The sequence below is a fragment of the Gorilla gorilla genome, chromosome 5 (assembly GCF_029281585.2).
Source record: "Gorilla gorilla gorilla isolate KB3781 chromosome 5, NHGRI_mGorGor1-v2.1_pri, whole genome shotgun sequence".
NCBI lineage: Eukaryota > Metazoa > Chordata > Mammalia > Primates > Hominidae > Gorilla > Gorilla gorilla.
In genome coordinates this window covers 159,081,304-159,093,816 of record NC_073229.2, presented here as the reverse complement: position 1 = coordinate 159,093,816, position 12,513 = coordinate 159,081,304, and the positions used below count along the sequence as shown (strand labels likewise).

The 12,513-nt window shown below is 42.5% G+C and overlaps 1 protein-coding gene across 1 annotated transcript; it reads right to left on the bottom strand.

Moving 5' to 3' along the window:
* Positions 1 to 1,372: 1,372 nt before the first annotated feature.
* Positions 1,373 to 2,163, bottom strand: LOC101134822 (protein MEMO1-like). Its single transcript, XM_031012476.1, has 2 exons — positions 2,021 to 2,163; positions 1,373 to 1,730 (listed from the first exon to the last, which is right to left on the bottom strand). The coding sequence occupies exons 1-2, from the start codon at positions 2,161 to 2,163 to the stop codon at positions 1,373 to 1,375; spliced, it is 501 nt and encodes a 166-aa protein (XP_030868336.1).
* Positions 2,164 to 12,513: the final 10,350 nt, after the last annotated feature.

The following is a 12,513-nucleotide window of genomic DNA, read 5'->3' as shown; positions in this document are numbered from 1 at the left end:
TCTTAAAAAAAAAAAAAAAAAGTGGGCCAGGCGCAGTGGCTCACGCCTGTAATCCCAGCACTTTGGGAGGCCAAGGCGGGAGGATCACGAGGTCAGGAGGTCGAGACCATCCTGGCTAACATGGTGAAACCCCGTCTCTACTAAAAATACAAAAAAATTAGCCGGGTGTGGTGGCAGGCGCCTGTAGTCCCAGCTACTCAGGAGGCTGAGGCAGGAGAATGGCGTGAACCCAGGAGGTGGAGCTTGCAGTGAGCCGAGATCACGCCACTGCACTCCAGCCTGGGCGACAGAGTGAGACTCCGTTTCAAAAAAAAAAAAAAAAAAAAAAAAAAGGGGGGACGTGCTGTTTCCTAAAAAAGGAAATAGGAGTGCAGGGCACCATCAATGAATGAATGGATGAACAAAAGGTTGTATATAGAGATGAAATAGGATATTATTCAGCCTTAAAAAGAATTGAAATTCTGACACACGCTACAATATGGATGATCCTTGCAAACATTATGCCAAGTGAAAAAAACCAGAAACAGAACCAATACTATATGATTCTACTTATATGAGGTTCCCAGAGTAGTCAAATTCAGAGAATAGAAAGTAGAATTGTGGTTCCCAGAGCTAGGGGAAGAGTGGAATGGGAAGTTACTGTTTAATAGGAACAGAGTTTCAGTTTGGGATGAGGAGAAAGTTTTGGAGATGGTTGATGATAATGGTTGCATAACAATGTGAATTAATTAATTAATTTATTTATTTTGTATTGTGTAGCCGTTTGTTAGCAACTAAAATAGAAGGTATCTGTTGTACAACATGGGTAGTAATTGACTATAACTGGAGATTTATTATAATACAGATCATTTATAAATGCAATTTCTTTATTGAAAAGCTTCCACCTTTTTGTTTGTTTGTGTACAATTTGCAAAACTATTCTGAAAGCGGAATATATGTGCACAAGTCTGCAAAGAGTGCAAATTTAGGATACGGTAAATGCTTTTCAAGTTACCTTCAAAAAGCTGTCTGCCACAACTGAGCCTTTACATTGTTACCTTTTTTGATCAAAATATTTTGATGCCAGCCTTCCTTCCACTGCCCTAAACTATAAAGCATTTTTTAATGAGTTGAAATTAAGGAAGGACTACGCCTACTAGAAAAAAAGAGAAGAAAGTTCTATTAGTTTGAGATTTCAGAATCCCCCCAAACCAGGACCAGTATCTTGGTAAAGGCTAGGCTGGGACCTTGGGCAGAGTATGAGAATGTGCAGGTGGCCTCCCTGAGGATTCAGAGCTTCAGGGAACTGTGAGCGCTCCAGTTGCGTAACTCACTGAACTGTCTTGCCAGTTTCTACACTGGCTTGACTGGGCATAATTCAAAAAGGAAAGGCTCATATTCTTCCATTCTTCTGGAGCTCTGTGATAGCATTTAACACCCTAAAGGGATGTCTTCCACATATAGTATTATGGTGTTTCCTCAAGTAATTGCTAAAAGATACAGGGTCTAATTGTTCTATAATACTCATACCCATTTTATCTAGATGTTCAATGGATCTGTAAGTCTCCCCCTGGGATTCATCATAGTAACTGTAATGGAATCTTTGACCCCAATGGCAAAAATCAGAAGAAACCACAAAGAAATTACTAGGATCTGCTAGATATTTACTGAAGAGTTTTCTGAATTCCTGTTCTTTTGACTCACTCAGAGCTCCAACCAGTACAGGAATAATGGTAAACTCATCCTTATGGATTTCCATGGCTTTAGCTGTACAAGGCAAATGCATTTCAATACCGTGTTCATCTTTGTCTGCAGAGACATGCGTTCAAACATTCCTGTCTTCCACAGTTCTCTGTAAATCTTTTGGTCAATACGAAGGTCATACAGAGGTGTCCTATATATATCCACACTGGAAAGTGCACACTGAGAGAGGGACACATGATGAGAAGGCCCAAGGATGAAAATTCCCTGGGTAATAGACGGATCCACTTGTTTATAAGCATGGGTGGCACAAGACCCACAGTACGTATATCCTGCATAGGGTGCAATAATGGCTCTAGCAGGTCTTTTTGTAGACTTTACTTGTGAAAGCCAACCTTCTAGCTGTGCATTCAGCTGTGGTCCTGAGGCTGCGTACCAGTTCCCAGAGTGGCTGGCTTCCCAGCGGACCACTCGGTTGGACATCTTGATGCCTGTGCTGCCTATGGTGCACAAGGATGAATCAACAATGTGAGTATATTTAATGCCACTGAACTGTACACTTAAAAATTGTACATTTTATGTTACATATATTTTACCACAATAAAAATAAAGAGCCAGAATTAATCAATGTCAAGACAAGGAGAATGGAAGGTCATGGTCATTGGAAGAAAAGGCCACCTGGACACCTGGTAGAGTGGACTGGACACCTGCAAGCTCCAGCTTTTCTGTGCATCTTTTGGCAAGTCCCAAAACCTCCCTGGACCTCTTTATCTCAAGGATAATAACACCGGCCCTATTACCTACTTCATAGGAACTGGATGGTACCGTGAAAGTATTTGGTAAATGTTAAACATTCTGTACAAAGGGAAGGCATTAGCATCTGAGGGAATGGAAAAACTCTTTGTAAATCCATATGTCAGTAGCCCGGATAAATGGAGACCACCTTCCTTAGGTTAGTATTCTGGAGGTGACTATCCCACGTGGATGGAAAGGGTTCGAACAGAAAAATCAGAGCAGGACAGGAAACAGTCATTTATGCACATGCTACAAAATCTAAATTGGCCTGAATTGCCCTACCGTGCTGCCACTCCATTAAGGCTTTACAACCCTCGGTGGAAGGCTCAGCCGTATTCATAACTTTGGTGAAGCAGCTGGTGTTTCCAGCTGAGTGTCTCTAAATGGCCTGGCCAACAATGGAGCTGTTAATGAACATCCATAAAAACCCAATAAGGGGTGCCTGTTGGATGCATATGACCTATGTCTGGTACAGGATTTGGGTAAATAAAGTAATGATTGGTTCCAGGCAAAATTCCAAAGTTTCAGCTTTGCAAACCAAAGGTCTATTTCTATGCTAACTGCTTATTTGCTAACATGAGACCCAAGGTACAGGGTTGGAAGAGATTTCATTTCAAAGATTCTTTTTTTTCCTTTTTTTCTTTTTTTTTTTTTTTTGAGACAGAGTCTCACTCTGTTGCCCAGGCTGGAGTGAAGTGGCACAATCTTGGCTCACTGCAACCTCTGCCTCCTGGGTTCAAGCAATTCTCCTGCCTCAGCCTCCTGAGTAGCTGTGATTGCAGGCATGCACCACCACCCAAGGCTAATTTTTGTATTTTTAGTGGAGACAGGGTTTCATCATGTTGGTCAGGCTGGTCTTAAACTCCTGACCTCGTGATCTGCCTGCCTCAGCCTCCCAAAGTGCTGGGACTGCAGGTGCAAGCCACCATGCCCGGCTCATTGCAAAGATTCTTCTGGTCCTGATTTCTGCCTAGATAAAAGTCTTCAGAGAGGGACCATTGTTAGAGCTATGGTTTGATCAGCCTCTAGAGTTATTGGAAGAAATGCTAGTATGTTTATAACCTTTGGGTAGAGTTTTCTGGTCATCCTTCAGTGATAGCATTTGGCTTTTTCACTGTTAATGCATAGAATACAGTTCCAACACCTGCTGAGCAGGTGCTTGGGGCTTCAACCCTAGTTCTGAATTACATATTTCCTCTTAACTCACTGAGGGCTACCTGGCTTTAACACCTTCTCACTCTTGTGTCCTTAAAGGTCCTATTCTCAAATTTTCATTTCTTGCTTTTGAATTTGACTATGTTACATAACTTTTATCTATCTCTATCTCTGTCCACACGCACACCCTCAGGTGGCCTCTCTTTCCAATGACTATAACCTCATATTCTCCCTATCTTTGCACTGATTGACTCTGGCTGTCCTCGTTATTTTTATCGTAGTAAAATATACATGACATTTACCATTTTAACAATTGTACAGTTTAGTGGCATTTAGCGTATTCACACACACACACACACACACACACACACACACACTTGTATATTTCTACCCATTCTCTATGTTGGGAGTGGAAGGAGAGCTTCCTATACATGCTCAATTTTCCATTCTGGTGATTTTGATGTTTGGCCATTCAGAGAACCTGAGAACCAAGATGGCACTGCCTTATGGAGCTTGGTGTATCCTCCTGGGGCTGATGATTTCATGGTGGCCAGCCCATGACCATTTGGAGTCACTGCACCCTATTGGGAGGAGAGGATTGGTTCTACTCATTACCATACGACTAGCCTTTTCATGGCATTGGAATTATTGATATTTATTGGTTGAAAGTGACTTCATTTCTGTCTGTCCAGGAATAGACAGACCAGAGTTGGGGTTGGGTATTAGGGAGAAGAGACATGGTCAAGAGGAAGATATGAAAGAGATAGAAAGAGGAGCAGAGAGGGGAGAGTAAGATTGAAGACAAAAGAGAAAGGAAGCTCGGGGGAAATCTGGATGGTCCAAGACAGAAAAGAGAAAGAGGAGTTAGGATGGGTGGGTGGGTGGAGGGTAGGAGATGCTGCTTTCTTCTCTGCCTGGGAAGGCTCAGCTTCCAGCAGCAGCCAGCCTTGGTCTGTGATTACATCTGGATGTGGCTGGTGGCAGGGGAACACCTCTCTAGTCCTCTCTCTTCATTTGTCAGACACATTCAAAGTCTAGCTCAGACCCTGGAGCCTACCTCCATGTGGCCTGAGGGAAGCTCATTTTCAATGAACAGATCACCTGGGGAAGCGACTGGTTGCTATTTTTCACAATTTCTGTCTGGATATTGACTTTAGGGCAAAGCTGCTGCAACCACATTTGTTTTCCTTTTTGATTTGGGATGGGGCCATGCAGGGGCAAGTTTTCAAGCCGCCCCATTTCTGTATAGCAGGAAACATTATTGAAAATCCAACATGCAAATGTTTGTAATAGAAAGGTTTTGACAGTGTTCTTGAATGTTCTTGAAGATCTACAGAAGCAATCTATCTGACTGACCTCCTGCATTCAAATGATCTGCCATACAGGTCTTGCTCCAGTGCACAGAATTAATGTGTGGCCTCTGAATTGTGATGAATTCCAATTAGTTCCTCTCTTTAAACAGCAGTTTTTGGTGTCTGGTGGTATTTAGAAACTTCTAGCACCCCATTCTATTTATAAATTTATAAATTGCTTTTATAACCAGAGGATTTAAAAACTGAAAGAGACCTTAGAAATGCTTTAATGAAAAGAGCACTTTTCAATTCCAGCTTCAAAACCCATTTGTTTGTGACCTTGAATATACCACTTAACTTCTGCATGTCTGATATTGCTCCTCTGTAAAAGAAAATGCTTGAACTAACTATGGGGTTACTTTGGTTCTCACCTTCCTTTATGCATCGCTCCACTGTTACTTCCCAGTGAGTGGTTTCCAGGGAGAGGCTCTGAGTGGTTAAGTGCCCAGGCCAGACCACACCCCAAGTTAGAGGCAGGTCCCCCGAGACCCTGCCTCACGGCTCTACTCTTAGGATGTCTCCACAACGCTCTGAGGAGCTGTGCTGTCCAGCTCACAGGGAAGCCCAGAGGCCAGAGCGGACCCACACTAGCTCTATAGAGTCAGTGAGGATGGGGATCCTTGTTCAGCAGGAAAGGGACCTAGATCCCGGAACTCACCATGCTTGTTCTGGGTGCGTTTCTGCTGAGAGGTGCGTTTCTCTGCCATGGAGTAAGTTCTCTCTCACCTTAGAGAGAATGAAGGTGAAGGTTTTCCAATCTGAATGCTAACACGTTTCAAACTGAATTTGACATCTCTTTAGACCCATTCCCCATAGTCCGGGCTATCTTGGCCTCTCTGCTCAGCTTAGCTGACTGGACATGTCCACACAGGTGGACCCTGGGCCATGACCTACCACATCAGACATTAAATTCCTTACTCACGTCCTGCCCCAACCCAGCTGCTCCCCATTCTATGTTTTCTACATCTATCAGCATAGTTCATGGGACTAGTGTGGACACAGTGGCCCAAGCCAGACTCATCTGAAGTCATCTTTGATTTCTCTGTTCCTGGCCACTTTTGCCAGTTGGCCTCTGTATTCATTTCCCAGGGCTGCTGTAACAGAATACAGTAGTTCCCCCTTATCTGCGGGGGATATGTTCTGAGACTTCATTGGATGCCTGAAGTCACTGATAGTACCAAACCCTATATATACTGTGGCCTTTTTTTTTTTTTAATCTGATAACCGAGCCAGCTCCTAAGTGATTTGCAAGTGGTCAGTGTCTACAGCATGGATCCGCTGGACAAAGGGATGATTCATGTCCCGGTGGGATGGAGTGGACAGTGTGAGATCGTATCACACTACTCAGAATGGTGCACAATTGAAAACTATGAATTGTTTACTTCTGGAGTTTTCCATTTAATATTTTCAAACTGTAGTTGACCACACATAACTAAAACTGTGGAACATGAAACAGTGGATAAAGAGGAGCACTGTGCCACAAACTGGGTGGCTGAAAACAACAGAAATGACAGAAATGTGTGCTCTCATAATTCTGGAGTCTAGAAGTCCAAAACCAAGTTGTCAGCAAGGTCGTGCTCTTCCTGAAGGTTGCAGGGGAGAATCCGTTCTATGCCTTTCTGGTAATCCTGGCAATCCTTGACATTCCTTGGCTTGTAGAGGCATCGCTCCTTTCTCTACCTCCATCATCATGTGACATTCTCCTTGTATGTCTGTATCTCTTCTCTTTTTATAAAGGCATCAGTCATATTGGACTAGGACCCCCCTAATGTGTGAATATGACCTCATCTTAACTTGATTACATTAACGAAGACCCCATTTCCAAATAAGGTCACATTCATGGGTACTGGGGATTAGGAATTCAATATACATTTTTGAGGGACACAATTCAATCCATGAGAGCCTCTAAGTCCTGCTAATTCAACCTGTTAACTATCTCTAGTCACTCTCCTCTTCTTCATCCTCACAGTCATTCTCTTTGTTCCCTATGTGAACTTGTTCAAAGCCTCCCACCAGTTCTGCTCTTCCTACCTCCACACTGATGGGATAGAAATCATCTCTCAAAAAGTTTGGAAGATTATTGTTTTTTTTAAATAGAGTGCCGGAAGTGGAATTGTTGGCTGAAAAGGCATATGTCTTTAACATTTTGATAGACACTGACAATTGTCATCCAAAGGAGGTATTTATATTTGTAGTTAGCTATGGCTTGTATATGGTTTGTCCCCATCAAAACTCATGTTGAGGCTAGTCCTCAATGTAAAGCTGTTGACAGGTGGTGGCACCTTTAAGAGGCCCTTGGATCATGAGGGATCCACTCTCATGAAGGGATTAATGCTGGCTAGAGAAAGTGAGTGATTTCTTGCTGTCTTGGGACTAGTGGATTAGTTACTGTCACAGTGGGTTGTTATAAAAAGTGACTTTGGCTTTCTTGCTTTCCTCTTGCTTCCTCTCTTGCCCTGTGGTACTTTCCACCATGTTATGAGGCAGCACAAAGCCTTCACCAGATGCTGGTGCCATGCCCTTGAACTTCTCAGCCTCTGGAACTGTGAGTTAAATAAACCTCTATTCTTTACACATTGATCTGTGGTATTCAGTTGTAGCAACAGAAAAAAGACCAAGACATAGTCTTATATATAATGTATGAGTGCTTTTCTCCACACACTTTTTCCAACACAGGATTTTTATCAATCTTTTACATTTTTGCCAACCTGTCAGATAATGGTGTTTCAATATTTACATTTGTGTTTTCCTAATTACCAGGGACTCAGACCACACACCATTGCTATGCTGAATGGTGAGTGTGGCGCCTTATCCTGCTGCTGTTCTCTCTTCTGTGCAGCTCCAGTCAGCCTTAGTGCCCTCAGGGGGGATGGGGACATTAGTGCCTTCAGAATCTCCAGGTGAAGAGCAGGTGCCAGTTTCTAGGTGTTTGCATGTGAAGGGACACATTGCAGGCTCATTCACAAAGTCCCACAGCTGAGTAAGCATGCAGTTGCACACAGATGTCAGTCTCCTTTTGGTGCTGACACCCTCCTTCTCTATGATTGGCACTCTTGGTGCCCTTTTTGGTTGGATTGGGCTGAGGGATTGGAGGGGGACATTCCTGGTTCTGCCAAAGCACTTTTTCCCTGGGCATGCACCTCACTACCTGGATGATTCCCTTTCTCCTTCAGGAGACTGACCTTCTGCTTCTAGAAGCTAGATGGGGTGGAGGGGCAAGGTAGAAGGGCCAGCTTAGCCAACTCTTTATAAGGCCAAAGGGTGATTTGGGCAACTCTTTGGCACTGTGTTTAGAATGTGTGGCTTTGTTGAAATGACTGGCTTCAGCTTTGAAGATTTACCAAGATTTCAAGACAAAAGGAGAGAACTCAAGCAGCATTTTGTTACATATATGTTCCATATGTGTATGAACATGGGAAAGTGTCTGCAAAGTACTACTCATGCCTTTGTTCTGGGGATTATAACATCTGTGACTTCTTTTCCATGTTAGAGTGCATGCATTGGGGCACTTTTACTCTGGGCTTTATAGTTTTATATTGCTTAAATTTTTTAAATGAACTTTTGCTATTTTTGTATATAAAAAATTTTAAATATCAATAATTCACCTTTGGGTGAATTATTTACCTTTGGGTAAAAGGTTTCTACAACCTTTTACTAGGTTGTAGAAAGCAAAAGCATTAACACATCATTTTTCAAAAGGAAAGGGGTAATTTTTAAATTATTTTCTGAATGTTTGTCCTATGCACACCTTTGGGACAGCGTTTATTACACTACTTTTTTGTTGTTGAAATCCCACAATGTCTTGTATAGGTATTGTCAAATAGGAGGTGCTAAAAGCAGAAAGAAAAGAAAGGAAAGCCAGAAAGAAGGAAGGAAAGAAAGCAAACAGGCAGGTGAGATTGACTAAGCAATGACAATGCAAATCCCAAGGACTTCTCAAAGGTGAGCTAGGTTATCACATTCTCTCTCTCTCTCTCTTTTTTTTTTTCTTGAGACAGAGTCTTGCTCTGTTGCCCAGGCTGGAGTACAGTGGTGTGATCTCAGCTCACGGCAACCAACCTCTGCCTCTGGGTTCAAGTGATTCTCCTGCCTCAGCCTCCCAAGTAGCTGTGATTACAGGTGCCTGCCACCACACCCAGCTAATTTTTAGTAGAGACAGGCTTTCACCATGTTGGCCAGGCTGGTCCCAAACTCCTGACCTCAAGTGATTTGCCTGCCTCTGCCTCCCAAAGTGCTAGAATTACAAGCGTGAGCTACTGTGCTCAGCTGGACTGTCACATTCTTAAGACTCCTCTTTAACTTTACAGAAAAGCATTAATTGCTATTTAAATTTATTTTTCAGCAAAGATTCTCTGGCAAGGTTCTTATCTGATTGCTGCCTCCAAGACTTCTGAGCTTGTCTTTCTCCTCAAAGATGACACAAAGAACTCTTTGAGGTTGTTAAATTAAATTAGGTGCCCAAGAAATTTGTGCTTCAAGAGATGGTCATGCACTTGAAAGTGGTGGAGAGTGATCCAGAAATGCACGGATTCTGACCCGAAATGCAACTTGGAGTCTGTCTTGCTGGCCAGTACTTGAAGCATAAACTTGAGTCTGGGCTCAAGGATAGCTGAAGATGAGCCAATGTTTTCCTCCCAGGAAATGTAACTGAATTGCCAATTAAAAAGCAAAGTGCTAGGCCAGGTGCGGTGGCTCACGCCTGTAATCCCAGAACTTTGGGAGGCCGAGGCAGGCAGATCACCTGAGGTCAGGAGTTCGAGGCCAGCCTGACCAACATGGAGAAATGCCATCTCTACTAAAAATACAAAATTAGCAGGGTGTGGTGGCAGGTGCCTGTAATCCAAGCTACTCAGGAGGCTGAGGCAGGAGAATCGCTTGAACCCAGGAGGCAGAGGTTGCGGTGAGCCAAGATCATGCCATTGCACTCCAGTCTGGGCAACAAAAGCGAAACTCCGTCTCAAAAAAAAAAAAAAAAATGCTAATGAGAGCAGAATAACCTAACAGCATAAAAAGCAAATCAAAATAGAAAAAATATCGAACCTCATTAGTATTCAAAGAATTGTAAATTTACATAACACAATTTTTTACCTATCAGCTTGGCAGGGATTTAAAAAAGAGGACACTACTCAGTTACTAAGGAGTCAAACACTCATGCACTTCTGCCAGAGGCTAATCGGAACAAAATTTTTAGAGTGTACCTTTTCAACTTGTATACAGGTGTGCAGAAATTTGAACCCCAGTAACACTTTTAGAAGTTTCAGAAAATATCCTGAATATGCAAAATGATTTAGCTACATGCTGCTTACTACAATCTTATGTTTAAAAACCTGGACATAAACTGTATAGCCAACAAAGGGAATATGTTTAGAAAATTATGGTTCATCCATAAATAAAATGCTACTCAACCATTAAAGTGGATGCTGCCAATCATTCCATTCAAACTGTGTTCCACAGAGCCCTGGGGGTCTCCCATGATGATCTTGGGAAGGCTGAGTGTGGGAGAGTCCAAGCTTCTCACACCCACTCCAGCCAGAGCAGCAAAATGCTGTGAATACTACGTGGGAGAGCTACTACCAGAACAAAACACGAATTTTAATATAAGGAAAGGTGTTGATGGTATAACGTGAAAAAAGAAAAACGCAGCAAGAGGTAGGAATACTCTTAAGTTTAGTTTTTAGGTGGCATGATGGTTTTGCTTTTTTCCCCTCAGTTTTCCCATCCTGAGGCCTTTCTACCTCCTCTGTGAGGCAGTGCATGTATAAAGAGTAACAGAAGGGAGTCCTTCTAGAGGAACTCAAAGTGGGAAATGGAAAAAGGAGAGAGACTTTTACAGCATACTTATAACAAACAAGTAAGAGATACACTAAGAAGTAGTCATGTTTGACACAGTAAAAGATCTTTTTATTGTTGTTTTTGTTTGTATAGACATTGCACTTATCTTCAGTCGAAATTAGTCAGAATTACACGTCTCATTCCTTTGGGACCCACAGCATTAACTAGCACATCTGACACTTGAATCCAGTTGCAGCGCTGATGTGAAGGTCTGTCATGGGGAAGGGCATGTAAACCCAGGGAGCATCTCCTATGGGTCTTGTGGAGAAGAAGCCTTTATAGTTTTGCCAGTGCCGATGTTGGAAACTTTAATCTCGGTGTATTGGAGGCTCCATTAAAGACTTATCTGGGGGGAAATGGGCATGGTGGTCCACACCTGTAGTCCCAGCTACCTGGGAGACTAAGGCACAAGTGAGATGAAAACTTGAGCACAGGAGTTTGAGGCCAGCTTGGGCAATATAGTGAGACCCTATATCAAACAAAAATTTATCTGGGGGTAATATGCTCCTCGAATGCCTCTGTGTTCTCGCATTTGAAAACTGCCCTCCTGTGAGGGATGCTCATGTCTACTCGGAACATTATGCAGATAGGTGCTGGTCTTTCTTAAGAATGCCAGAAAACTTCCAGAGTCCTAAACTGATTTTAAAATGGTTATCAGAGCATATTTTGCACATCACTCTTTTCAAGTGATTTTTTTTTAGCAAATGTACCAAGTTGTGCAACCATCACCATAAATCTGTTTTAGCACATTTTCATCATGCCAATTCCATCCCTCATGCACATTTACTGCTAATTTCCATTATCCCCTGTCCCTAGCAACCACGAATCTACTTTCTATCTTTATAGCTTGCCTTTTGTGGATATTTCATATAAATAGAGTCCCAGCACATGTAGCCTCTTCTGCCTGGCATCTTTCACTGAGTATAATGCTTTTGAGATTCATCCACATCATGGTGCATATCCGTAGTTTGTTCCTTTATCTTGCCGAGTCATATTTCATTGTATAGATGTGCAAGTGTATTGACTCTTAAGTATGCATTGCATGTATAACTTCCATAGTAGATACACACAAGAAGAAAACCAACTTGCTGAAATGTTAGTAGCACCAAAAAATGTATTTCCAAGACAGTCTTTCTAATGAGAATAGAACATTCATGATATAATACTATCTAATCCATCAATAACTTGGACTTTATTTTAAAAATAAATATTCATTGAGCTCATGCTAACTGTTGTGCTAGGTGTTGGTGATGTCTGGACATGGGTAAGACATAATCATTACCCTAAACAAACTCAGATTCTTTGTTTTTTTTTTTGAGATGAGTCTCACTCTGTCACCCAGGCTGGAGTGCAGTGGCATGATCTCAGCTCACTGCAACCTCTGCCTCCCGGGTTCAAGTGATTCTCCTGCCTCAGCCTCCCGTGTGCCACCACGCCCAGCTAATTTTTTGTATTTTTAGTAGAGACAGGGTTTCACCATGTTAGCCAGGATGGTCTTGATCTCCTGACCTCGTGATCTGCCTGCCTCGGCCTCCCAGAGTGTTGGGATTACAGGCATGAGCCACTGCACCCAGCCAACAAACTCAGATTCTTATGGTAGACAGACACAGAGCATAAGGTGAAGAAATGAAGTGTTGGGTGTTGGTAGAATATCAAAGTAGCTGATATGGTTTGGCTGTCCCCACCCATATCTCACCTT